This window comes from Populus nigra, chromosome 7, assembly GCF_951802175.1.
Source record: "Populus nigra chromosome 7, ddPopNigr1.1, whole genome shotgun sequence".
NCBI lineage: Eukaryota > Viridiplantae > Streptophyta > Magnoliopsida > Malpighiales > Salicaceae > Populus > Populus nigra.
The window spans coordinates 15578227-15604516 of record NC_084858.1 but is presented as its reverse complement, the minus strand read 5'-3'; the positions used below and the strand labels follow the sequence as shown (position 1 = coordinate 15604516).

At 35.0% G+C, this 26290-nt stretch overlaps 5 protein-coding genes across 7 annotated transcripts; 3 read left to right on the top strand and 2 right to left on the bottom strand.

Annotated features, from left to right (window-relative positions):
• Positions 1-1261: 1261 nt before the first annotated feature.
• On the top strand, positions 1262-5287 carry LOC133699801 (uncharacterized). Its single transcript, XM_062123271.1, has 5 exons — positions 1262-2534; positions 3122-3180; positions 3317-3445; positions 4009-4144; positions 4823-5287. The coding sequence occupies exons 1-5, from the start codon at positions 1836-1838 to the stop codon at positions 5195-5197; spliced, it is 1398 nt and encodes a 465-aa protein (XP_061979255.1). The 5' UTR covers positions 1262-1835; the 3' UTR covers positions 5198-5287.
• A 1138-nt stretch (positions 5288-6425) lies between these two features.
• Positions 6426-10841, bottom strand: LOC133699495 (THO complex subunit 4D-like). The gene is made up of 7 exons (XM_062122752.1): positions 10623-10841; positions 9404-9652; positions 8477-8620; positions 8325-8393; positions 7655-7842; positions 7146-7196; positions 6426-6899 (listed from the first exon to the last, which is right to left on the bottom strand). The coding sequence occupies exons 2-7, from the start codon at positions 9596-9598 to the stop codon at positions 6722-6724; spliced, it is 825 nt and encodes a 274-aa protein (XP_061978736.1). The 5' UTR covers positions 9599-9652; positions 10623-10841; the 3' UTR covers positions 6426-6721.
• A 1335-nt stretch (positions 10842-12176) lies between these two features.
• On the top strand, positions 12177-20896 carry LOC133699723 (protein TIC 40, chloroplastic-like). 2 transcript variants are annotated; one of them, XM_062123119.1, is made up of 14 exons: positions 12177-12514; positions 12668-12773; positions 12888-12945; positions 13046-13063; positions 15480-15759; positions 16327-16433; positions 16518-16581; positions 17403-17472; positions 17745-17785; positions 18327-18372; positions 18940-19034; positions 19855-19958; positions 20035-20082; positions 20584-20896. In XM_062123119.1, the coding sequence occupies exons 1-14, from the start codon at positions 12292-12294 to the stop codon at positions 20635-20637; spliced, it is 1314 nt and encodes a 437-aa protein (XP_061979103.1). In that variant the 5' UTR covers positions 12177-12291; the 3' UTR covers positions 20638-20896. The 2 variants fall into 2 exon arrangements, with proteins under 2 accessions (XP_061979103.1, XP_061979102.1); XM_062123118.1 differs by having other exon boundaries at positions 17400-17472.
• Positions 20897-21307: 411 nt separating this feature from the next.
• Positions 21308-22114, bottom strand: LOC133700099 (uncharacterized). Its single transcript, XM_062123660.1, has 2 exons — positions 21890-22114; positions 21308-21403 (listed from the first exon to the last, which is right to left on the bottom strand). The coding sequence occupies exons 1-2, from the start codon at positions 22112-22114 to the stop codon at positions 21308-21310; spliced, it is 321 nt and encodes a 106-aa protein (XP_061979644.1).
• A 1628-nt stretch (positions 22115-23742) lies between these two features.
• Positions 23743-25787, top strand: LOC133698430 (uncharacterized). Of its 2 annotated transcripts, none has more exons than XM_062121341.1 (6): positions 23743-23932; positions 24015-24182; positions 24343-24510; positions 24605-24802; positions 24959-25056; positions 25138-25787. In XM_062121341.1, exons 1-6 carry the CDS (start codon positions 23869-23871, stop codon positions 25648-25650), a joined length of 1209 nt encoding a protein of 402 aa, XP_061977325.1. In that variant the 5' UTR covers positions 23743-23868; the 3' UTR covers positions 25651-25787. The 2 variants fall into 2 exon arrangements, with proteins under 2 accessions (XP_061977325.1, XP_061977326.1); XM_062121342.1 differs by having other exon boundaries at positions 25134-25787.
• The last annotated feature ends 503 nt before the right edge of the window (positions 25788-26290 follow it).

Below are 26290 nucleotides of genomic sequence, written 5' to 3'. Positions count from 1 at the left end.
GAAATTAAATTTCTCTTTTAATGATTTTTTAAGGATACACTCTTTAAATTTGACCTAATATATTTAAAGGAATTTAATAAAAATCTTATACTTTGACAATTCGTTGAAAATATCTAGCTAATAAATTATATGAACAAGAATACTTAAAATAAAATTGTTTTCACTCAATGAAATGATGAGCTGGATTTTAAATTGACAAATACACTTTTAGCTATTGATTGTGTGTTTTTGGTATCAAACAAGAGGCCGATGACACATTTAATTAATTTCTAGTATGTTCACGTTTTAAATAAGAAGTTAGCAACTTGAATTTATTTTGTGATTACATTAATAATTATTTTTAAATATTAAAATAATATATTTTTTATTTTTTAAAATTTATTTTCGATACCAGCAAATCAAAACAATTTAAAATTATAAAATAATAATTTGAAATAAAAAATTTATTTTAAAAAAGGAGTTCAATTGAAACATCCCCTTGATATCTAGTTTGATTTCTCCTTTCTTGTAGCATTAATAACTAATCATTTAATGTGTATTTTTTTTGTAAAAATAAAGGGAAAAAAAAGAGTTTTTGAGAATAAAATGGAAAGGGATGCACAAGTCAAGGCACTAGCATGATTTAGTGAGGATAATTTGTGGTAAATTGTTAATTATAATTTCGTTTTTATCATAATGGAAGAGTTGAACCCAAATTTAATATACTTGAAGTACTCAAAGGATATATTATCACCACAACTACCATACTCATAAGAAAAAAAAAAGTCATAATTTATTTATGGTAGATGAGACTTTAAAAAACAACTTTTGTGCGGAAATAGAATTACGTGTCCATTTCTTTGTTTTTATATGTTTATTTTTTATTTTAAAAATATTTTAAAAAAATTTAAATTTTATTTATTTATTTCAAATTAATATTTTTAAATTATTTTAATATACTAATATTAAAAATAATTTTTTTAAAATAAAAAAATATAATTTTAATATATTTTAACACAATTTTATTTTGTTTAAAAAAATACAATCACAGCCACGTGCAATAAACTATGAATAAATATCACATTGATTTTATATATAAATAAAAAAAGCAAGTTAAAAATTCGGTAAACGATGAGAGAGTCACAGCTGGACAATGGCAAGGGGTGGCATCTGGCATCTGGCCATTGGCCTTTTGTATATCTGCATTTCTTGGTGATTCTCTACCGTCGCTGTCCTCTTTCCCTCCTTGGCCCCCCGCATAAACTTCCACCACCCTCTTCCTGTCAGCATGCCTCTCTCTCTCTCTCTCTCTCTCTCTCTCTAAATTGGTGAAGAGCTTATAGCTAACACTAAACTTGCTTTTCATGTGAACTTGTATTATAACCTTCCTTCCAATGATTCCAAACTTTAATCACCCTCACCTTCTCGCTCTCTCTTCTTCTCGAAAACTTTCCCTTCTCAAACACAATCTTTCCTCTCCATTCCTCCCTTTTCCTTCCTCTCTCTCCAAAATCTTCTCATAAAATCCAAGAAATTAATTACACTTCTCTCTCTCTCTCTCTCTCTCTCTCTCTCTCTCTCTATATATATATATATATATATATATATATATATATATATAGACACACACACACACACACTCCCTTTCTCAAGCTTTCTTCTTTCTCCTCAAAATCTCTCTCTCTTAATTCCAGCTATTTGCCTCTCAAAAAGCTCTCTCCTTTCTCATCAAAACCTCTCTCTCTAATTTACCCCTCCAAGCTCACGCTTTTCTATTGAAAGCTCCACTCTTTTCCAAATCTACAAAAAAACCCACTTCACAAATCCCTCTCCAAACCCAAGATCAACCCAAAAAGATGGTTTTCTGTTGTGGAGTAGAATCTGTAGTTATACTAGGCTTTGGTCGCTGGGCTTGGAAGCGTTGCACATACATTGGTGCTAATGACAGTGCAAACTGGACCTTGGCAACCCCAGAAGAGTTTGAACGAATCCCTCGTATGTGTCGTTTAGTTCTTGCTGTCTACGAATCAGATCTTCACAACCCTCAATTCATTCCTCAACATGGTTACCGCTTAAACCCAGATAGGGTTATTAAGCGTGTAACTTATGAGCAAACACGAGGGCGTGCCCCTCCTTATATAATTTACATAGATCATGATCATAAAGAGATTGTTTTGGCGATTCGGGGATTGAATTTATACAAAGAGAGTGATTATAAAACGTTGTTAGATAATAGGTTAGGAATGCAGATGTTTGATGGAGGTTTTGTGCATCATGGGTTGTTGAAGTCTGCTGTTTGGTTATTGACAGAAGAAGGGGAGACAATGAAGAGGTTGTGGGAGGAGAATGGGAAAGTGTATGATATGGTTTTTGCTGGACATTCTTTAGGGTCTGGCGTAGCGGCTTTGTTAACTGTTATTGTGGTTAATCATAGAGATAAGTTAGGAGGGATTCCTAGGGAGAAGATTAGGTGTTATGCTATGGCTCCAGCGAGGTGTATGTCACTTAATTTGGCTGTTAAGTATGCTGATGTTGTTCACTCTATAATTTTGCAGGTGTGTTTTGTTTGATGATTTGTGTTATTTGGATGTTTGTGTTTATTGAATTAATTAGTTTTGTGATTTCATTTGATCTTTGATGCCAATGAAAGCTACTAGTTTTTGACAGTTTTGTGTGTGTTTTTCTGGTGCTAATTTGTCAAAAGTTTGATTTATGTTGAGTTTTTGCTGACAAGATGTTTTGAGGCTGAGTGCGTGTAGAGACTTCTGCAGTTAATATCGTTTTAAGAGGTGATGAATATTTCATTTTAACTATGGTGCTTTCGTAGTTTAAATGCCTGGTAACGCAGAAGCTATTGATCTGTGTTTCATGTTGTATGATGGGCGACTTTGGGGCATAATAACTGATGATTGGTGCAGGTAGTACTTTGTCTCCCAGGCAAATAAAATGAACAAATCATCATTCTCTGAGCATGTGCATGTCTTAATCAAACCATATTTATGTGAAAGTAGTTTAGATGCCAGTACTTGATGTTTGCTGTTATTTATTGAATCTGTGATATAATAGCGTATTAATTTACGTAGATCATTCTATTTTAGTGTTGAAGGCACGAACTTGATATAAACTTACTGTTTTTATCCAGGATGATTTCTTACCAAGAACAGCTACTCCATTGGAAGATATCTTTAAGTCAATCTTCTGGTTGGTATTTCTTAATTTTATATCATCATAGAGTCTATGGTGCCTTTCATTTTGTCATGCAAATCCCCACCCTAGTAACTTAGTGCATTGAGTTACTATTATCATCTCTTAAACCAGGTGTTGATCCTTTGGACAGCTTGCCCTGCTTGTTGTTTTTGGTTTGCTTGAGAGATACCTTCGTTCCAGAAGGTAGAAAACTTAGAGATCCAAGAAGACTTTATGCTCCTGGACGAATGTATCATATTGTAGAGAGAAAATTTTGCAGGTAACATGTTCAATTTATCAGTTTTGTTGACCGAATGCATTAGCCTACCATTGCCCTAACCATTATACAAACTTGCAAATCTGTGATTGCAAATAATCACATGCATTTTGATATAATGTATAGACCATAGTTAGCTTCTAACATCCTGTTATTGCTAATATAGTCCTTACCTTTAGAAATTATAAAAATCTTCTATTGTTGCTCAGCCCTTATTCTGTTTCTCTCTATAACACGGTCACACACAAACTGCCCATTAGGTGGTCTGCTTCTAGATATTCGTCCATCAACTTATAATCCACTCGTTCAGGGAGGTTGCCTGGTCAATTGATTATAACTTGATACAAATGCAGTTTAATCATTCAGCTATCGATTTTTGTGAGCCACCTTTTGTTTATATAGTGTGCTTATCATCCTTGGGTTAAAGTTGACTTTGAACTAACTATAATCTCCCTAATTTGGTGTTTGATCATCATAAAGTTATTTCTCCCTAATTTGGTAGTATATGCTTACTGAAAACTATTGTGCATGTCCTTAAAACTATGTCCTCGTTCATGTTGTCACAGATGTGGGAGGTTTCCACCAGAGGTCAGAACTGCCATTCCTGTAGATGGAAGATTTGAACACATTGTCTTATCATGTAATGCCACATCTGATCATGGAATTATTTGGATAGAAAGGGAATCACAGAAAGCCTTGGAGGTAAGCTCTTGCTTTTGATAAAATGTTTATGTTCCATTTCATTTACAATAATTTGGAGCAGTAAATAGAAATAAATAGTTTTACTTTTTAGTATCATACTGCAAAAGCATTTCTACCTGCTATTTAGCCATTTAGTTAGAGTGCATGCTCACTTTTTTCCGATCCAAAGAAGGTTATTTGGATAAAGCATTTCAACCATGTGGTGATGTATCTTGTCTCTCCATCTTTCTCCATCACAGATACATACATGCCTGCCCACGGCTTATACAGACATCATCCTATTTTAACTGCAACTCTAATGCTTTTCTGCGACTTTGATTTTTTATACCCTTTTCTCTTTGGGGACAAACCTCCCCACAGTTCTCCCCATTAGTTCAAGTCAGGGATATGCATCTTGCACCACAGGGCATTGACATTTCTAATCTCTCTGTTTCCTAAGTCTTTAATTTAAATACTGAGATTTTGTAGTAGTTCTTACTATCAGCTGCCTGAAGCCAATCTGCAAGGAGCGTGTCCAAGAATTCCTAAAATTGGCTCCCCTGTTATTGAAAACCGTGATTGTGTCTACAAGTAGCATGAGAGGGGATAAATTTTTTGTTTTGCCCTTAAATTTCCAGGGCTCAACTTCTTTTTCTGTTGAATAGTTCACTGACTGTTAACAATATTAATTTTCCACAGAAAATGAAGGAAATCAGTTCTGAAACCATCACAACTCCTCCGGATGTACAAAAATTTGAAAGGATGCAGACAATTGAACAAGAACACAGGAATGCATTGGAAAGAGCTGTCAGTTTAAATATTCCTCATGCTGTGGCCACCCCTGATGCAGAGCCCTGCATGGATAATGATGCAGAACCCTGCATGGATAATGGAACGGTGCCTTCCCAGTCCGAGGGTGAACAAGCCTCGAAAACTAAATCTACCTCTAGTGGCGGAAAGACTAACTGGGATGAAGTGGTTAAAAAACTTTTCAAGAAGGGCGAGTCAGGACACCTTGTCTTAAACAAAGATGTAACTGCTCTAAATAACATTTCTGTTGTTCAACCTTCGTGAATACCACTTAATCTCTTTCAATCTTTTAGTAAGAACTGAGAGTTTGTGTATCTTGTTGCCATAATGCCATTCAAACCCTGGTTTGTTGCACCTGTGCAAGAAAATGAGGAACTGAAGCAGACTTGCACCCGATCCTTTGTAGATACATTATCTTCTGATTCTTCATGTGTTTGTCTCGCCCGGAAGGGGCTTTCCATTAGATCTGAAAGGGGCTTTTCATTAGATCCGGCAGCTAAGTCTGATTTGGTTCATGCTATTTGTCATTCACAGCATGCAAGATCATGCAGAGGTTAAAGATGAAGAACAGAAAAACCCTTGCAAATAGTAGATCAACCTGCTGCTTTAAAATTGTTCAAGGATCACCTCAGCTCATTAACTCGTCCTTCATAACGAATTTGTACGCGATAAACTTGTCGTTATCAATCAGTCGAATGTTTCGTGCATCTAGCTTGAAGGCATTGCACGAGCGAGCAAGCAATAGGTGACTTGTTAATAACATAATCCTCTCTTGATGGGAAGCAAAAGCGTTAAGGAATTCAAGTTTTTCATCGACATCCCTCAATTTCTCAGAAGAAGACTAGTCAACTGGAATGAGGGGCAATTGTTAAATAAACTGCACTACTTGGCCATGAATGTTTAACCATCCTACCACGTTATTATGCTATATAGCTCCGAGGAGAATGAGCCAGTCGTGTTCATAAAAGTTTCTCATCCATGATTAGTCTTGAATGATTATATACATTCTTTGATTATTAAACAAGTTGTCTATCATTCGGGCAATCTTGTCTTCGTGTGAGCACACGTTTCTCGTCCAATATAACAAGTGAACGGATTTTGGAGCTTGGATTACCATTATTTCAACTGAGCTGTCTCATGGCCCAAGCTGGTGTAAGAAACAAGACAATCCAGGATTGACCCAGCTAAAACCTGACTCCTAACTTTTTTTTTTAAAAAAATTGTTTTATACCGAGCCAGGTTTAAAGTTTATTACAAATTATTCTTTATCAAGATTAACCATGGCATGGCATGGCATGGATGCCCCTCCTTTTGTGTGACTAGCTTTGTTCAATGTTCATCAAAATAAACAAAACAAAAGAAGCATTATGACTCTCATTTTTAAACATAAGCAGGTAATGGTGGCCATGCTAATGAGGATTCTTAACTGAAGTTGATATCTAAAAGGAACCAGTGGGGCACACCATCTCCATCAAAGAGATCGAACTTGAAATTAAAAATTTAATTCCTTGCTTCGACTCTCAATCTTAATATATGAAAGCTTGAATGCTCAATACCATGTTAACAGTGTATACAGAAAAATATAAACAGCAACGGTAAAATGAGGATGATACGAGATGAAAAAAACAGCCAACATTCTCATTTACAATATCGCTTCCAGATAGTGTTAAAAGTCACGAAGCAGAAAGGGGAATAGCTACCATCACTGCAATTACCATAAGCTTGTGGATCTAACAAACATAAACACCAGCTGATACTATGATGTCTAGTTGTGATCAGCTTTCAAATTTAAGTTTGCATGGCTTCAGCATGATAACTTTCCAATTCCTTATCCAGGTCATCTACTGACTTCTCAGCAGGTTGTTTCTTCCCACGGCCTCGGCCTCGACCCTGACCCTGAGCACGACCGCGACCACGGCCATTTCTCATACCATTCCTTGGACCCCCACTCCCACGACGGCTCTGACTGCACAGATCCAGCAACACATATATCACATTATTGTTCATAACAATATTAACACAAACAGAAATCCACACCAACAGGTCATAGAATATGCCGATGTTAAAAAAAAATGTTAGCCATGGCAGGTAACATGAAACAAAATAGTTTTTCAAGCAACCTAAAACTGATACTCATAAACTAATTGTCAAACAAGACTAAGGAATTGAATCAACATGCAAAGCAACCACCTCCACAGTCAGAAAAGCTTACCCAGAACCATGATTATTCACAGCACCACCTCTTCCGCGACCTGGTCCAGGCCTGCATAATTTTCAAACTATAAATGGAGGTCTGCTGAAAATTTAACCTTCAGGCAAAAGCTTCAAATTAATGCTTTCCATCACCCCTTCAAACATGAAAAGTGCCAATACATGAAAGATGCTCATCATGTTTTCCAGGATTCCAGACAAACAACTGGTAGATGTGCACATAAAAAGCTAATTTTTCATTGATAAGCTGAAGCTACCATTCCCTTCTCATTCAACAGCAAAATCAGCCACAATTAAATTGTTTAAGAAAAAAGAAGCTTGCTACCCATTAAAATGTTGAAATGTTCTCCATCGAACTTCTGGAACTGGTATCTTGCAAAAACATTCAACAGGTAACCAGAAAAAGCCCCAACTTCCCACGGAATGGCAGATTCAGATAGAACATGCAACAAATTTCATTTGACCTCGAGAATCACATCATGAAAGAAAGACAAGAACAAAACCACATACATCATAACAACAGTTCTCTTCTTCTTTCCATTTGCTCCAGTAACATTCACGCGAGCTGAAATAGGCACCTCTGGATTGGCACCCACAATCTCAATCTTCATAGGCCTTCCATCTAAAAGTACATTGTTATACTTCTTAAGAGCAGAAAACGCATCACTTCTTCTGGTATACATAACTTCAGCTGAGCCCTGTCACCAAGCGATCAACGTTAGAAATTCCTATCCAGAGAGATCACTTAAAAACCAAAACTACAACAGACAATGACAAGATTAAGAATCATGGTTATGAATCCAACAGCAAGTCAAACTAACAGAACTGCCAACAACATTAAAACCCAGTAAACAATCATGGTTATGAATTTGTGAGGCGGACAATGATTTCAAGGCACACACGTGATCCAGTCATCAATGTCTTGAGGCACCATATCCAATGGCCAGTATACATATGATTAAACAATCTAAGCATTTGCATTGATGAACATTTTTATTACACAGCTATGGAAATACTTCTTGATCTTAATAACACTAGAGTGCATTTGGTGAGGAATTTGGTGAGGAATAAAGACCGTGAATCATTACCCTAACAAAAAACATGTAGCTAACAATTGCCCCTACAAAACGCTAGTGGCATTTAACATCAATAAGTTTAGATATTAAGAAATAGAACTTACAGTAGAGCGACCATTTTTGTCATAGTGAACAGCAAATCGTTTCAAGTCTCCAATCTCTGCGAAGAGCTCCTGCAGTTCCCAGAAAACTTAGTTTAGAAATCCATTACAGCACACAAAGCATCTATGATGAAAACATACAGCTTAACTAGTACCCTTATGTCTTCATTGGTCACGCCATAATCCAAGTTTGAAACATATAACTTGGTTCCAACTTCTAATCCTGTTATCCCTGCAGCTCTAATGCTATCCTCAAGCAAATCATGCTGCCAGGGCAGACTCCTAATTCTGCGGGAAGGCTGGTGACATCAAATAGAACATGTCAGCTTGTTTCCATAACAAGATCACCATCTTCAATATCAATCTCAGTTGATGAAATTTTCAAAAGATAAAAAGAAACCGCAGTTTAGTAAAAAGCTCAAGCAACCACGTGTCCAAACTTCAGGAGGTTGAATTAATAGATGGAAGATGGGAGTGAGGAGTTCGACCCACTGCGTGCAAAAACCAGTGCTTTGATATTGGTGAGAGCTCCAGTTCTGAAGTTAAGCGAAGGAACTCCTTTGCAAAAACACCATGAACTAGGAGAGATGGGATCTCGCACCGAACAAATTCCAAACATAGCAAGAGGATCCATTCCATCTAAACAAGTGATAACTATATAATATGGATTATATAGAGGTCTAATTGTTAACTGCAATTATGTTACTGGTGTGAGCTCTGGTCCAAAATATTCACCTAATGAAGCCGAGTAAAATGCTAGGAAGTAGCACAATAACTGAATGGGAACCAGAATAACTTCTGCACAGACTTATGTCATCAGATCTGTGGCAAAATCCCCAGTATATAGCCCCACAACCCACAAGTACAACTAAATCCCCAAGATAATGTTATAAATGCTACAAGCTGTAATGCTTTAGTGGATGAGGCCAAAATGAGCTTCTCCATGAACATATAAATATTAAGATCCACTGCATTTTGACTTCCTAGTTTCTAGAGCATAATGGAGATCCCTTGCATTTGGATTTCATAGTCCTAGAAGGTTCTGAATCTTATGCATAAACCATCCACAGTTTTGAGCTTGCCTTGGCAATTGAGTATTTTGGTGGCCGAGCATTCACTGAGAGAGGGCCTCTACGAACCGCCCCGGACATCCTTCCATTATTAAAGAACCTACCAGGTCCACGATCACGGCCACGGCTGGCCCTACCTCGTCCTCTACCTCTCTCTCTGTTTTTCTTTATAATGTCATCAAGAGACATGTCCACAGTTGTAGCCATTGAAATTGCAGCAACAGCACAAACTCTTTTTGAGCAAATGAGTAGCAAGTAAACCTGCAAAATGCAGATACAGGAAAAGAAAAAACAATGCAATGGTCAGTATCAAAACTTTGGCATAATAAAATAATACATGCATATTCATCGTTCACCAATAGCCCCTTAAAGGAAATCTTTTGGAGCAGTTACAGACAAAATAAACGAAGGACCACAACAAATTAACAGAAGAAATTGTTCACATTCCACCCTTGTTACATATATAAGCAAGCAATGGTGAGCCCGATCTTAGAAAATAAATATTCCCCCGATCTTCATCACCAACCAAAATATCACGCAGAGAAATAGAATCCACAAATTTGATCACTCAAAAACTTTATAAACATAAACTCGCAAAAAAAAAAGCCCAACAATTTAACAAAATGCTGGGTCAACAATATAAAAGAAACAGATCATAATTAGCATGCCAAACTCCTCTTTCTTACCCACAAAAGAGCCAGAGTAAACTGCTTCTAAACTTTTTGACAAAAAAGCAACGAAAACTACTTCAAACTGTTGTCGAATATATATTTTAAGAGTTCAAACACTCGGATTAGCACATTAACCATTCAAAAACTAACAAAAAGCCCCGAATTTCGGTTCTCCTTTTTCCACTCCAACCGTTTCATCAATATACAAAGACGTCTTGATAAATATCAAGAATAGTTAGATTCGGATCATGCACGAAGCAAAACAAAAAAAGGAAAAAAACGCTAATTGCTGCAGTTACGAATCTAAATTTTTTCTTAAGAGAACCATACTTTCCAATCTCTAAACAAACAAGCAAATAGGACCAAAATAGCCACACATCAACGAAACCCTAATTCCTGCCTGTAAGAAACTGAAATAAACAGAGCTCAAAACCAAAGAAAAAAAAACGAACTTTCAGATCCGTAAATATAATCAATAACTTAGTCAACAAACACAAATGGAAAACCCTAGAAAACTCGAAACCCTAAAAACACAACACAGCACAGGAGAGGGAGAATACCTGGAGAGAATCAAAGATCGGAAAGAAATGTGAAGAGAGATAGAGAGAGGAGGGAGGGAGGGAGGGAGGGAGTGGGCAATGGGGATTTAGGGCTTTGAGGGGGGGATTTTATTGGGGTCTGATAAATTCTAGGGCTTTTTGTGGATTTTCTTTTTTCTTTTTTGTTTCGAGGAAGGCGGTGTGTTTGAAAAGGAAAGGAAAGGGAAAGTAAAAGGGGAAATTGACGTTGCAAGTTTACGAGTTTATACCATGGGCGTGGATTTGTTTTAGGGTTTGTGACTTCAAGGCCCATTATCTCAATATTTTAAATAGGCCCATGGGCCTACATCTGTGCCGGTTTAGTAGACTAACACCAGCTTGAATACTTTATGCCTCGTTTGTTTGCTGCAAAGTAGTTTCTTTTTGAAAAATAAATTTTAGAAAAGTGAATTATTTTTCGATGTTTGGTAGTATAATGAAAAATAAGTTGGAAAACACTTTATAGTGTTTTGTTATATCATGGAAAATGAGCTAAAAGATAACTTATTAATATTTTATTTTTTAAAATTTATTAAAATAATGAAGAACAAATCTTATAAATTAAAAATTTGATTGTGAATGAAATTGAGAAAAAAATATAATTTCATAAATTATTTCAAATAAAATAAATAATAATCAAAATAATAGAGATCAAGTCTAAAAAATAAAAAAAAATTGAAAGATGAAGAAATTAAAATAATAATAATTAACATTTCATAAATTATTTTAAATAAAATAAGTAATAAAAAAAATAATGACTGAATTTTATAGATAAAAAATTTAAATTAAAAAATGATTAGGAAAAATCAAATAACAATTATAAAAATAAGGACGAAAATTAATATAAAAATTAAATTCTAATGGATGAAATTGAAAAATGAATATTAAAAACAAAATATATATAGCAATCAAAAGTTTCAGGACCAAATTTGATATAATCAGCAAATAATATAACATTTCTAAATTTTTCACAACTTTCAGAAAGTGTTTTCCGCCCAAAATAAAAGGAAAACACTTTCCTGAAAACTAAATCAAATTTTTCTTTGACTGAAAAGTGTTTTCTGTTGACCGGAAAGTATTTTTCATTAATCAACTTTTTGATAACAAATAAACACAAAAAAGTTTAGAAAGTGATTTCCTAAAAACTAGTTTTCAGAAAACAAACATAATCTTTAGTTTTTAAATGTCTCAATATAAAATTAATTCAAATTAAATCTAGCATGAGATAAAATCCGGCCACTAATCCGGGCTAATTTTTTTAAATAAAATAGTATATTTTAACAATTTTTTTAAAGTTAATTTTGACTATAGATGAAATATCAATCTGAATTTTTAACTAAATTAACTAATTTTTATTTATTTTTATTTTTTAACCTAAATTCGATCACTTAAATCTAGGTTAAAGTTCGACCATTTGTATCTATGGTCACCGTTCTGGATCAATCTAATTAAACTGGTCTGGGCTCAAGCCGAGCTGGGCCAGGTTGAACAAAATTGCCTTCCCTTCCTCTCCCACTCGTCTCTCTTCGTTGAAACCACCAGGACCAGAGCGACCCAAAACCCCCCCCCCCCCTCCTCTACTCTGTCACTCCCCCTACCTCTTCATGCTCTAATTCTCTGCTTTAGGGTTTTTTATTTCAAAATCCAAAACATGGAAAACCCTAGATTAGCTCTACTTTCTTCTTCTTCCCCAAAATTAGTTATGGGATACCCAACTTCCCTCAAAAACCTTACCACCCCTAAATTCTCCATATCCACAACCAGGCCCTCTCTTCCTTTCTCTCTCAGAATTTCCAAAACTGCCCCTCATGGTTCAATATTTTCTATTTCTGCCCTCGCCAACTCTCATGGTCACCGTAGAACCTCCAAAAATGGTAACTTTCAGTCCCTTAATTACTAATTCGACATCAAAGTCTCTTCCTTTTTGTGATTTCATTTGTTGATTCTTTTGATTTTGTTTTGAATTTTGTTTCTTTTAATGATTTTGTTTGTTGGATTTTTGTTAATTTTGTGTTATAATGTGATAGGGAAATTAGGGAGTGAATATTTTGCTAGCATTTCTTCATCTAGTGGAAAACAAACAGCTTCTGTAGGAGTTAATCCTCAGCCAGTGTCGCCACCTTCTTCGCAAATGTAATGGATTGCTTTTCGAGCTTTTTGCATTTAGCTAGGCATTCGTGTACACCAGTTATATTGGGTGTTCTTTGTTTTTATGTGTTGATGGATGCTTATTTTGTGTGTTTGTAGAGGATCACCGCTGTTTTGGGTTGGAGTTGGTGTTGGGTTATCAGCAATTTTTTCATGGGTGAGAATCACTGGTTTATATGCACCTTTATCTATTTGCTAAGGGTTTTTATTTTCTTTTTGTGATGCTGGATTAACGTTGGGTTTTATCTAATGTACAGGTGGCTACCAGGGTAAAGGTGAGTTTTTTTTTTTGTTTTTAATCTCCTGCAAGGTACAAATATCTGCATATTTTGCTTAATTTTCTGGTCTTCTTACTGAGCAACTGTGCAATGGAATGATGAGGGGAAATTTTTTGTTGATATTATAGTACTTAGTTTTTAGTTATTATAGAATTTCAATGCAATCACCATTTGTTGTGGCATTTATGGAAAGAAATTTGTAGCTAGGAGCTTGTAAAATTTAAGCTGTGGAAATCAGTATGTCATTGACTCCTGTTACTTGAATAGTAGAGGCTTTGTAGCTTCAAGGTTAACTTATCCAAATCTTGGCTAAGTCATACATTTAATTCCCTTTTCATTTCTTGACTACCTATCAATTTGTGTGCTATAGAATTGGGATTTAGAGTAAAGGCTGGGGCTGAAAGGTTTTTAGTTCACTTATGATCGGTTGTTGAGTGTTTTATACTAGTTATTTATGTGCAATTTGGTGCAGTGATAGATGTTATGAGGGTGATTTCAGGAGTTGATATTGACACTCCAACAACGGTCAAACCACTCCCATTTCCTCCATTTTCTCAAGCTGACTATAATACCCATGGAACATATTTTGCTATTTATATATGAACTTTTTTGTTACTGTAATAAAGATGCCTCCAATCAATGCTCGTCACCACCATCTCCACCAAATCAAGCCACCTAGCTCCACCACTGATTACCATCATTTCAATCCAGATCAAGCCCTTCACCACCATTCTTAGACCACAAATCCAATTCACCATCTATTCTCTCTTTGTCCATTATAATTCAAGATAAAGTAATTAAGCACCAAGCTAACACAAGCAATATGGTAAAGATCTGTATCGACAACATGGTGTTTATAGTGAAGATTTAACTCCCAATGGATCTTGCAATTTTGGGTCTCTCCTGTGAGCTCCAATGGATTTGTGATCTTGCAATAAATTGAAAATTGAGGTATAATGTACTTGAGTTGATTGTGGAGTAATGAAAGGGAGTGGCTTTGGTGGCAGTGGCACCAATGGTGGAATTGTAGAGAGCATCTTGCAATAAATTTTGTGATCTTTGTCAATATTGGTTTTGTTGTTTTTCTTATGAAGATTTGACAAATATGATTGATTACTACTGGTTAGTAAATGGTGATTTAAGAAAAAGATGGTTTTTTCATTCTTGAGAGCGAAGCTGGGAAACTGAAAGGGCAATGGACATAGGGAGTCTTGATTTTATTCAAGGGAAATATGGAGAGCTTAACCTTTTCCAAGGATATATTGGTCTGTTTAGTAAAAATAAGTGCTAGTGGGAGTTTGGTTAAACATCAGGGGAGTGTGAATATCAGCTCCTGGTGATTTCCTTTTGTCATCCTTTTCATTCTACAGTTTCTTCTAAGGGCAGTGACAAATCCTTTTTGTTGGGTTTCATACTGCTTGCAAATTTTTTCCCTTTTCACCTTTTTGTTGGGCTTGATCCATTAAATTTGATATTTGTTATTTCATTCCCCTAGTCTTGCAAGACAGCCTTCTGTAGATCCAACAATGTCACACCTGTGGAATGTAATTAACTCTTATATGTTGTTTTGAAATTTTAAAAAATTATTTTCCTTATGTGAGAGTTGATTTGTTCAGAGATTGAGGTCTTCTGCTTTATTCCCCTTTTCTTTTCAACTCTATTGAAGGTTTATCATGCCAATTTTAAATTAAGGGACTTTTACTTATTTTGATGAAATTTCATGTTCTTACAGCTGTTAGGTGGTTGGTGTCTTCTTTTGTGGATGGAAAATTCGTATTCCAAATTTTTATAAACTCTCAACCCAATGCTTTCTTCTAATTTGTCTTTGTCAATGATTTGTTCTAATCTGTAGTTTCAAATATTTTGAGTAATTAAATTTGGTTTCATGATAAGTGAAGCTTCTGGCTAGTTAGTTTTTTCTAGTATGTACTACCTACTACAGAACTCGTGTTTTTCAGTTCCTAGAGGAGTGGTGTTATAAAAATAACTACACCTTATGGAATCTACTTCTCAAAAACTGGAGAACCTTTCACCTCAATGTGGGCATTTCCATTGGAACTAGTGGAATGATTTGACCTCAAATCAGAGGACCTTTAATATTCTACCTTTGACCTCAATTATATTAGTGGTATGCTTTACATTCTACTTTCACTTGTTCCTTTCTAAACTTCTTTGGCTTGATTTCATCATAATTGTTCTTTCCCTATGTATATGACATTTTGGCCTGGCATTTATCATTTTCAGGTAAACAATATGCTCTTTGTGATCAAACGAATTAACTTTGCAAATAATATAACTAGTCATTCTAATCCTATTTTGCATGTGTGTTTATGAGTCCAAGTTTGTCCAGAAATTGCTAGAAACATTGCATATTTAACTTCAATAATTTCTCTATGTTCATCTCTTCTTTCAGAATTATGCCATGCAACAAGCTTTCAAATCTTTGACAGAACAGATGAATACACAAAATAACCAATTCAATCCTGCATTTTCTGCAAGGCCACCTTTTCCATTTTCTCCGCCACCACCATCACAGCCTTCAACCTCACCTTCTCCAGCTACTTCTCAACCTGCAATCACAGTAGACATCCCTGCTACAAAAGTAGAAGCAGCTCCAACCACTGATGTTGGAAAGGAAAAGGAGACTGATTTTCTAGAGGAAAGGGAGATAAAGGAGGAGACAAAGAAATATGGTATGACAGAATCTCTGTTTGTGAGTCCATATCTTGTTTAGGGGTTGCGATTCGGATGATTAACACAGAATCTCTGGCTGTGAGTCAAAATCTTGTTTAAGGGTTATTCGGAAGATTGACGATTGATAACTGGTTATTGAAGTAAAAATTCAACAAAAACTACTCACTTTCCTGTATTATTATAGTTCACACTTGCTGGTTTTATGTGCCCTAAATTATTTTTGTTTCTAATGATGAAACCAGGGATTCATGAACTTATGAAATTGACTGTAATATCTAGCATTGTTTTGGTATTCTGGTTATTGAAGTATTGAATTTCCCTACCATTTCTATTTCCTTCTCCCTTTTTTCCTGCGCCCCCGCCTCTTCCTCTATTTCCTTCTATGTTTGCATCACAGGCACTGTCGATTTTTCATGATGCATCATGCATGCACCCCCATAACTTCAAAACTGATTATACCTTAAGAAATGCTAACATTCGATTGCTCATTTTAATAATGGGCACTTGCTTATAGGATTTTTAGAAATTTTCTCCATAAGAAAGTATAATGCAGCTCCTACTTGCAGCTTTTGTGGACATTTCTCCTGAAGAAACCTCGCTGAATACTCCTTTTTCAAGTGTTGAAGATGACAATGATACAAGCTCATCCAAGGATGTTCAGTTTGCCAAGAAAGTAGGTCTCTATCATTAAAACTTAGCGTGCCATATTCTATATTCAACATATTCTGAAGTAAATTGTTCAATACTGTCTCTGTAGGTCTTTCAAAATGGAGCTGCCTTTAAGCAGGGCCCAGGTGCTGCCGAGGGTTCTCAATCTACTCGTAAGTAAAAATTCAACAAAAACTACTCACTTTCCTGTATTATTATAGTTCACACTTGCTGGTTTTATGTGCCCTAAATTACTTTTGTTTCTAATGATGAAACCAGGGATTCATGAACTTGTGAAGTTGACTGTAATATCTAGCATTGTTTTGGTATTCTGGTTCTTTTATAGTATCTTCATACATATTTGCTAGAAGAAAATATGAGAGTAGTTTGAAGAATAAACAATCAGAAGATATAAAAATTATAAAGCATTTATGATGCGAAGATCAATTTCCATTTTTAAAAAGGAAATATGCAGCTAGTAAAAATTCTTAGTAGGTGGTGGAACATGTAGTGTGACTATTCAAGATTGATCTCTTAGGAATTTCATTGCTCATTTTTAGTACATTGATGATTTTCTTAGGAATTTCATTGCTCATTTTTAGTACATTGATGATTTTCAGTTGCATATCATGCAACTGCTTGCATTGCCATGGTGATGTTATGTTCATGCATTCTCTGCTCTTTGGGGCTGGATCCAATTAGTTGTGTAGGGAATCATCCATTCAGATCCAATTGTATCAAGTCATTAATGCACTGTTCTCGATAAGTGATATAATGAAGCACTTTTGCTTTCAGGACTGTTGGAAGTTGTAGTTTAAGGTTGATTTCATGTGGGAACTGGGTATCACATGCTAACTTGATATCCTGCAGCCTTTCACTTTCCCCACCTGACTTTATGTGCTTGATTGCTATTTATGGCCTTAATTCCTATTCAGTATTCTCTGATATTAAATAGCTTTCTGAGTTGATATTTATTCATGGACAAAAAAAGCAGGACCTTTCTTATCCGTGGAAGCTTTGGAGAAAATGATGGAAGATCCAACAATGCAAAAGATGGTTTATCCGTAATATAGCTTCTTTTCCTCGAATCAAATCATTTTGTGCTTTAAGTGTAGTTATTTCATTATGCCGCTGTTCCATTTTCCTGGTATTTCTTTATTTGCAATGAACTTCAGTTGTCATATTAGCTCTCTTCTTGTTTTTCTTTCATATAAACACGTGGTGGCCTTACATCCTCTTTTGCTTGTCTGACTTACATATGGTTATTGCACCTTAAAATTAGATGTCCTGTTTCATATTTTCTCTTGACAGTTTAATTCTTGTCACATCTTTGCAGGTACTTACCTGAGGAGATGAGGAACCCTACCACCTTCAAATGTAAGTCAAATCTTCATTGATTTATATCTTCTCAAGGCTTACTTTGGTTGTGGTATTTGAGAAATCTTCTAGATATGATGCATTATAGACCACATTTTTTTGTTGTTTAACACAGTTATTGAAATCACATAGAGTTTAATTGAAGACTTAAAAATGAAGTCCACAATTGTGTAGGTTGTGGGAATTCAAGTCTATTGCTTTTCCCTTCTTTGTGGATATGAGTTGTCAACATTACAGGTCAATCATGTTGCATGTAATATCTTGTCAGTTTCAGTTTGGATGTTTGCATAGTTGGTTTTTTTTTTTTTCCAGCAGGTTTCCTGCCTCTTTGTTTTTTTGGGATGGAGGACTTTACAGACATAATGTCTCACTACAACGGCTCACTTGGAATGCTATTTTGCTATTACTTTTTCTGTTTCAACCAATAGCACAGTTTATATATCCTATCCAAATTCAAAATTCAATAATTTTAGCAACTCCAAATTTAGAGTGCATATCGATTGATTCATTATGGTTTTCTGTGTTGTGCATTATGTAACAGGGATGCTACAAAATCCACAATACCGTCAACAACTGGAAGACATGCTGTAAGCTCTTGTTTGAGCTCTTTTGTAGTTGATTTTGTTTTATGATGCTCAATGTTGATTGCATGTTTGACCTTGAGGATATTTGAGCCTTTTGTTTTGATTCTTTCCTAGCATATGAAAGGATGGCATGCTGAGGAAATTTCTAAGCTATGGTTGATGATACTGCATTTCTTATTGCAAGTTTTTGGTGGATGTAATTGTTTAAATGCTTAATGAGATGCTATTGTGCTCATTTCTTTTGTTTGCTCACTGATATTTCAAATCTATTTGGACTGGGGATGTCTACACATTGACATTTAGGTTTCTGAATCATCTTTTAAACCCATTTTCTTTATGCTCTGATATCAGGAAGTTCTGCATGTGGTTCCTTCACATCAGATATGTGCTAAAAGTTTGTGTGAAGTTATTTTTCCAATTGTATTGGATGTTTTTTTATAACAAGTTTTTCCCGTTTTCTTAAGGTTCTGTTGGTTGCTTTTGTGCTGATAAGTTTTATCACAAGCATAGGCCAATTTGTAGCCAGTTTTTGATGGATTTAAATTCATTCGCTGTCTTCTTTTTCTTCAGAAATAATATGGGTGGAAGTGGTAAATGGGACAGCCAGATGATGGATTCTTTGAAAGATTTTGATCTCAACAGTGCTGAGGTTAAGCAGCAGTTTGGTGAGTTTGGGATTGATTGTTTCTGCTATATGTTTCATCTTCCAAATGTTCATGATTATGATTTGAGAACATGGGTTTATTGCTTGCCTTCTTGCTACCTTTCTTTTATTTCTTTTTTATGAGGGTCTTTATAAACTTGGCTGTTAAAGTTTTTTGGTTATGTTCTACTAGAATATATAGGCTCTATCTGCTTAATTTTGCCTCAATATGTTCTCTTAGTTTGATCCGTTCAATAAGGAGTGATTTATTGAATTTTGATGTTTTTCAATAATTTCATAAATGATACCATAACCTTTTTTAAGGAGTTCTATTTCCCTTTTCTGATATTCTTTTTTCTCCTCATCTTTGTATCTTCTCTTTCCATACTCAAGCTTGAAATTAATTACTGGTATTGTCCTGAATTTGATTGCTCATTTCAGTGGTTGCACAGACTGCCTCCAAATTTGCATTTAACGCTGATGTTTTATCAGATTGATTTGCCATTGCTTAATGAAATGTGTTGATTAGGGATAAATAAAAAATGCTTAAAGAGTTTCATATCATGATTAACATGAGTTTTGGTTCTATTAACATGAAGTTTTTTGTGCTCTGGTAAAATATCAGGGTTGGCCAGTTCTTGGTTAAGATACCAAGGATTTATAAATCCACCAATGATCAGGATTCAGCTTACCCAAAACTGCAGGATTTTCTTGATGTACTTGAAATTTGTTCAACTCTTCTTTCTGTTTTTGTTGATTCTAATTTTACATTTGATAACCTATAATTAGAAAATCAGCTTTTTTTCTTACCATCTGGTTCTCTGGTCATTTATATTTTGCAGATCAAATTGGCCTTACACCTGAGGAAGTAATTTCAAAAATCATGGCCAATCCTGATGTTGCCATGGCATTTCAAAATCCAAGAGTTCAACAAGCCATAATGGAGGTATGTCGCAATTGACTTATAATTAATTTTTTGTAAAAATCTAGAATTCATCTCTCTAATATTTTCTGTTTTGCAGTGTTCACAGAACCCACTTAACATTACCAAATATCAGAATGACAAGGAGGTATATCCTATCTCTTCTGATCTCAGACATCCTCCATCAATCATTGAAAATTGTTTGTCACTGTAGCTACACCATTACGCCACTGGTGTTTGTTTTTTGAAATGTCTAAAGTGTCAATTGTTAACTGGATGAATAAACTGCTTTTTGAAGTGTCTATTGTTATGTGGAGTGCTGGATTTATGTTTTCCAGCAGGTACCTCATTGACATGGATATTTTCAAGGTTAATTTACTTGAAAACTTTAGATAGATTTCCAAAACATTTGCAAATAACATTCTTTTGTTGTAAAATTGTTTTCCACATCTTTGACTGGTAACTTTTTTTTACCAACCCAGTTACAATTTCTAACATGCTTTAGTTTTGTTCTTGCACTCTTTCACGATTCTTATCATTTGTTTGTCAAAGAAACGCCCTGGCCTGATAGGTTTTAAGTTGCATCAATTCGATAGATCACTTAAATATCTGAACAGGAGAATGTGGGGCGTTTTCTCTCTGATTGCAGGTTATGGATGTCTTCAACAAAATATCAGAGCTCTTCCCTGGGATGACTGGCTGACCTTAATCTTATCATTCTTGGAGAACCATGGTTTCCCGGGACAGACTAAATGGTGGGTTTTCCATACGGGTAATGGGGGCAATTTCCTGCTAGAATTTCTGCAGGTGGTATTCTTGAAAGTGTTCAAAATTTTTGTACAATCACCTCTTCTTAGACTCTTTTTGCAGATAGGCCACAGTTTCACTTTAAAATTTGGAAAGGTCTTGGAAATGTTGTAAAATAATCTACTACGGAATACTATTGCTACTTTTTGTTAAAATCTCTCTCAATCCAACTCTCATGCTAGATCGAACTTCTTTTTCAATAGGATCATTGATTTACAACAGGAGCCTTCAGTTGCAACAAATGCTATTCATTCAATTATCGATCTAGGTTCTGTCAGGGGTGTATCATGCTCTGGTTTGTGGTGAGTTCAAATTCAATTGACTTGCAGAAACCAGAATCAAACTAGAACGAGAAGAATGGATGTTCTCCAAGTTCCAGTGCTGCTGATGTCAGTGGGTTTCTATGGCTGAGTGGTGGTTGCAAATCAGCAAATGAAGTCAATTACTCGAAAACTATATCGAAGTAAAAGCAAAGGGACTAATCACATACCAAGTTCTGGTCATAAGACCTATATGATCTCAGCTTCTTTAGCCAAAAGGGAAGTAGGCAAGGCACTATTTGGTGATCATATTCTGGACAACATATCATCATAGGCAGTGACAATACCTTCGTAGCATTGCCACACAAATGAAACATTCTTTTCCCTTGCTGCATATTCTAGCTGCAAAAATCCCATTAAAATGTGACATTGTTAGCTCCAATAATGAGTATTACAAAGACAAATGAAAAACCATGATTAAAGCTATTTGCATTAATGGCAACATGTGTCAATGAACACGAACCTTTTTTCCCCGACAATCAAGAATTCTGAACTAGTTTGCTTATCCATGGGAACTAAATTTCCTTTTTAGATTATCTTAAGACGCGTCTATTAAATTAGCTTGATCTATTCAGATAATAAATTTTCTTAACTACCAATCTCAAATTTAGAATTCATAAAATCAATGAAGATAATGAACCTTTCGTACCGTGAATATATCTGATGATAGGCATAGCAGTTCCACAAAAATCATTCTAGAGAAGGTCCTCCTCATCCTCGGCACATGAAAAGATAATGCTAACAATACTTACTTCAGTTACATTGTTGAAGAGATTGGAATAGTATCCTCAGCTGACTCCTCTCCTTCCCAGGTTTGCTTTGAATTACAGCATAAAGATCCAGTTTCAAGTTTGAAGAGCACCTTCTAAGCACTTGCCGTGCTTCTTTCCAAGATTCTGACGCTAAAAAATCTTTTATCTGTAACAATGCCCTCTGGTTCCACTTTCTGCTTCTTCCATCTGATCTTTCATCAGGAGTTGCAGACCTGAACTCTAGTCCATTTGCACTATCTTGACTGAATATTGCTTCCTTTACCAATACAACTGATGCCATTCCTGCTATGGTTCCTATTCTTCTACTTGATCAGATCTCAAGTCCTTTTGGGGCTTGGACTGAAAGGTAGTTTTTAGGCAGCAAGTGATCGTTGTAGAACAGGGGGGGGGGGGGGGGGTGCGTTTTGTATTGAGGATAATGGTCTTAATGCCATCTTTAATTTCTATCAACTTCTATAAGACCCTTTGTGGTCTTGTGCATTAACAGGTTAGGGTTTAAAGTGTGAGTTTAGCTTTGTTGTAGTTATTGTGGTTTGAAAAGATAGTTTCAGAAGAAAACTACTAATTATAACTTTCTAGTAACAAGATTTTAAGAGAGTTTTCAGTGGGAAATTATGATAACTGTGATGTTGACAAATATTTTTAAAATTGTGGATAAGATAAAATACAATTTTAATCACATCTAATTACAGTACAAATAAAATCTAAAAAAAATATAGACTCTAAATTTATTTTTTAAAGATCACTAACTTGAGTTTCACAAATTTCAGGATCACTAGATGTTTATATAATTGTTAATTTTATGACCCATAGAATTAATCAAGGTGCGTACAAATTAACCCGAACACTCTTATTTATAATAATAATAAAAAAAAAAACCTAAGAAAGAAAGAGAAGGGATGGGTGATCGATTTTATCAAAACTTCATTAGTTGGCTAAACTGAGGTGGGACTAGAAACCGACTAAAATAGCAAGTTTACTCTCTTCTTCCCTTCATAGTTGTTAAAATTGTCCAGTTCAGATTTTGAAGTTGGGGAAAGAGTAGTGTTTAGTTCGTGTCACATAATAGAAGGAATAAACTCTCTTTAGTAGTTAATTAATAACGCTATCCTATTTAAAATATATTAAATATTTTCCCTAAAACATAAGTGTTATTAGTAAATAAACAATAAGAAAAAAAATGATCCTAGAATAAAATCTGTATTTTTTTTTCCAATAGTCCGTAGAGATCAATTTGAGAAATGTGATATGTGAATCCTTTTAAATTTTGTATTGTAATAAAACCATCTCAAGATTTTGTAATTTATCTCAATGATCAACTTTTCTAATGACAAACAAACACATAAAAATATAAAAAATAATTTTTCAGAAACCATCTTTTGGGAAACAACTACGGCCATAAAAACATAAACTCTGGTTAACAGCTTCCGTTTCATTTATCTATCTCTCTCTCTTGTAATATGGTTAGGGAAGGAAGGGTTATTCTATGTGTGTTTTGTGATGGGTAGTATTTGCTGCTGCAGTTTAAAAATAAATTTTAAAAAATATTTTTAGTTATGTTTTTTTTTAAATATATGTTTAATTCAAATGTTATTATAGTATGTGTTAGGTAATGTGCTTTTTAAAAGCGTTTTACGCTTGAATATATATATATATATATATATATATATATTTAAATTGTTTTGTTATACTTTAATACATCAAAATCATTAAAAAACACTAAACAAACACCAATTTAATATTTTTTTCATCCTAAATTTACTTTTAAAACATATCAAAACACAAGTAGAAACATAATACTAAACAACCGCTTAGCTTCTACCAATTATTATTTTAATATATAATTTTTAAAAAATATATATATACTTTAACAAATAATTACCAAACACCCTTGGAATGATGAAATCATGTTTAGCAGATGGGGACATGGTAACTACAGTTTTGGATTCAAGACCATAAAGAATCAAGACGACTTCACTTGCAAGGACTCTCTCCACTCCCACCGAAACCACCATCAAAATCTCCCCAGTCCCCATGGCTTCCCAATTCTCTTTGCTCATCCTCATCTTCTTCCTCTTCAACCTAGCTTCAATTCATGGTAAATTTTCATTCGTACCACGTTGGTTTTTACTTTTATTTTGTTTATAAAGAAAGTTTTAATAAACTGCCCTATGTTTCAGTGACAGGAGATCAGATCATGTTAGAAGATGGGTACATGGTAACTACAGTTTTGGATGGACACAAATTAAACATAAATCCTCATGCAGTTCAACTCAGATCATCTGAAATTGTTGTCCTCGATTCTTCTCGTAGTGTTTTTTACACTCTACCATTTCCCATTTCTCAGGGTAATAATTAATTCCATTTCACTTTACTGTTTCTTTCTTCATCTTTTTTTAAGTGTTGAATTATATATGTGTAATTTTTTATAAAGATTATAGCTTGTTTGTAACCAAAGGTGTAGCACCAGATTCGTTAACTCGAGCTTTTCTAATTCCAAAATTGCAGCCAGCGTGATGGTTAAACGGTTATCTGGAGAGGGGAAAACTGGGTACATGGATGGAGAACCGGGTTTGGCTCGGTTCAATAAACCAAAGAGTTTTGCTGTTGATCTTAGAGGGAATGTTTATGTGGCTGATCAACAAAACCATGCTGTCAGAAAGATAAGCAACTCAGGTGCTTGTGATCACATATTTTTGCATTGAATTTGGATTAGCTTTGCTTGTGTATTGGAGATACAGACACTTGTTTTCTTTTTCTCGTTTTTTAGGGGTGACCTCCACCATCGTTGGGAATTACTCCAGGACAGGTCGGCAAGATGGTCCAGGGAAAACTGCAACATTCTCCAGTGATTTTGAGGTGCTTTTTGTTCCTCAAATATGTGCTTTGCTAATTTCAGATCATGGAAATCAGCTGCTTCGCCAGATTGATCTTAAGCCAGAGGATTGTGTAACTGGTTCTCAATCTGGTGAGAATCTGAACATCTTGCAATCTTTTACTTCAGGTTCTTTCAGAGCTAAATTGACACTGGATCATACTTTTGGATAGTAGGCCTGATTTATCTTGAACTCAAAACAAGGCTTCTCGTTTTTTTTAATGAATCTTATTGTTTTTAAACTTACAGCACTCGGAGCTGTTAAATTTTGGGTTCTTGGACTGGCGCTTTCATGTTTGCTTGGCATAGTCATCGGGATTGCGACTCGCCCTTATGTTATCCCCCATGTAATTAGTTACTTTTGTTCATATTGTGTTCTTCAAGATCAATCAACTTGGACAGCTTTTCTAACCCAATTATGTAGACAGGAAGGCTCCAGACCCCTTCATTTCAGCAAGACATGGAAGCATTGCCTAATCAATCTGGCGAGTCTAGTACTGATGAGTTGCTTCGACGTCAGAAACGCAATTGCTAGTTCCAGTCTTTACCTGCTTTCAAAGCGACTCTTAAGGCTGAGCCTGTCTCATCTTTCTCTCATGTTCCAGATTAATACTGTAGGACCTAAGGTTTCAAACAAGGATTTCATATCCTCGATGGATTGTGATATAAATAATCCTGTGGTCGGCAAGTCACAGACGTTTGCTGATCAGTTGAAGGAAATGATAGATTCTAATGTTCACTCGCAATTATCAAGCTCGTCGAGCGACATCTTGAAGCTAGGAGAAGGGGGTCTGGAGAGATGTGATGCTTCATTAGATGTCAATGGAAGGATAAATGATATGATCCAGGCTAACATCATGGGATTCGGTAAGCTGTCCAAAGAAACATCTCCAGTTGTTGTCCCTCTGGAAGGGAGTCTGGGTTTAGTTAAGAGGAGATGAAGTTGCTAAGAGTGAATTCTCCATGTTTCTTGATGCTATATTTGCCAGGGCTTTGTATGCTTAATATAACATGATCATGGTAGTGACCCAGAATTATGTGTTGTGATGTACATAATCTACTTTATGCTTTCTTTGAATTCATCTTCTTGTTTTTGTGGCGTCTTCATCTTCTTGTTTTTGTGGATGTTAAGGGCACTGGTTCTCATGAGCAAGTTCATAAACACAACCATTTGCTACTCATCACAACAACAAAATTCTTTCATATCACACTGGATGGATTAATTTAGATTGAAGCAATCATGTTCATTGGACCAGCTGAATTAGCCAATCATGAATTTATACGCCGTATTACATCCAATTCAATAAAGATCGCAATCGAGGTAAAATAATATATTAAAAATAAAAAAAAATTATTTTAATATATTTTTAAATAAAAAATATTTTAAATGATAACTGTTATTATATTTTTAAACACATCCTAAATTCACATAAAGGTTGAGGTGAATTCAAATAAAGATTGAGATGACCCGCTCTTGATTTGAGGCAGGTTGATAAAAAAATTAATATTTATCTAGAATTAATTCAGTTAAAATTTAAATTGATTTTTTTAAAATAATATTGCTTTACTTTTTATAAATTT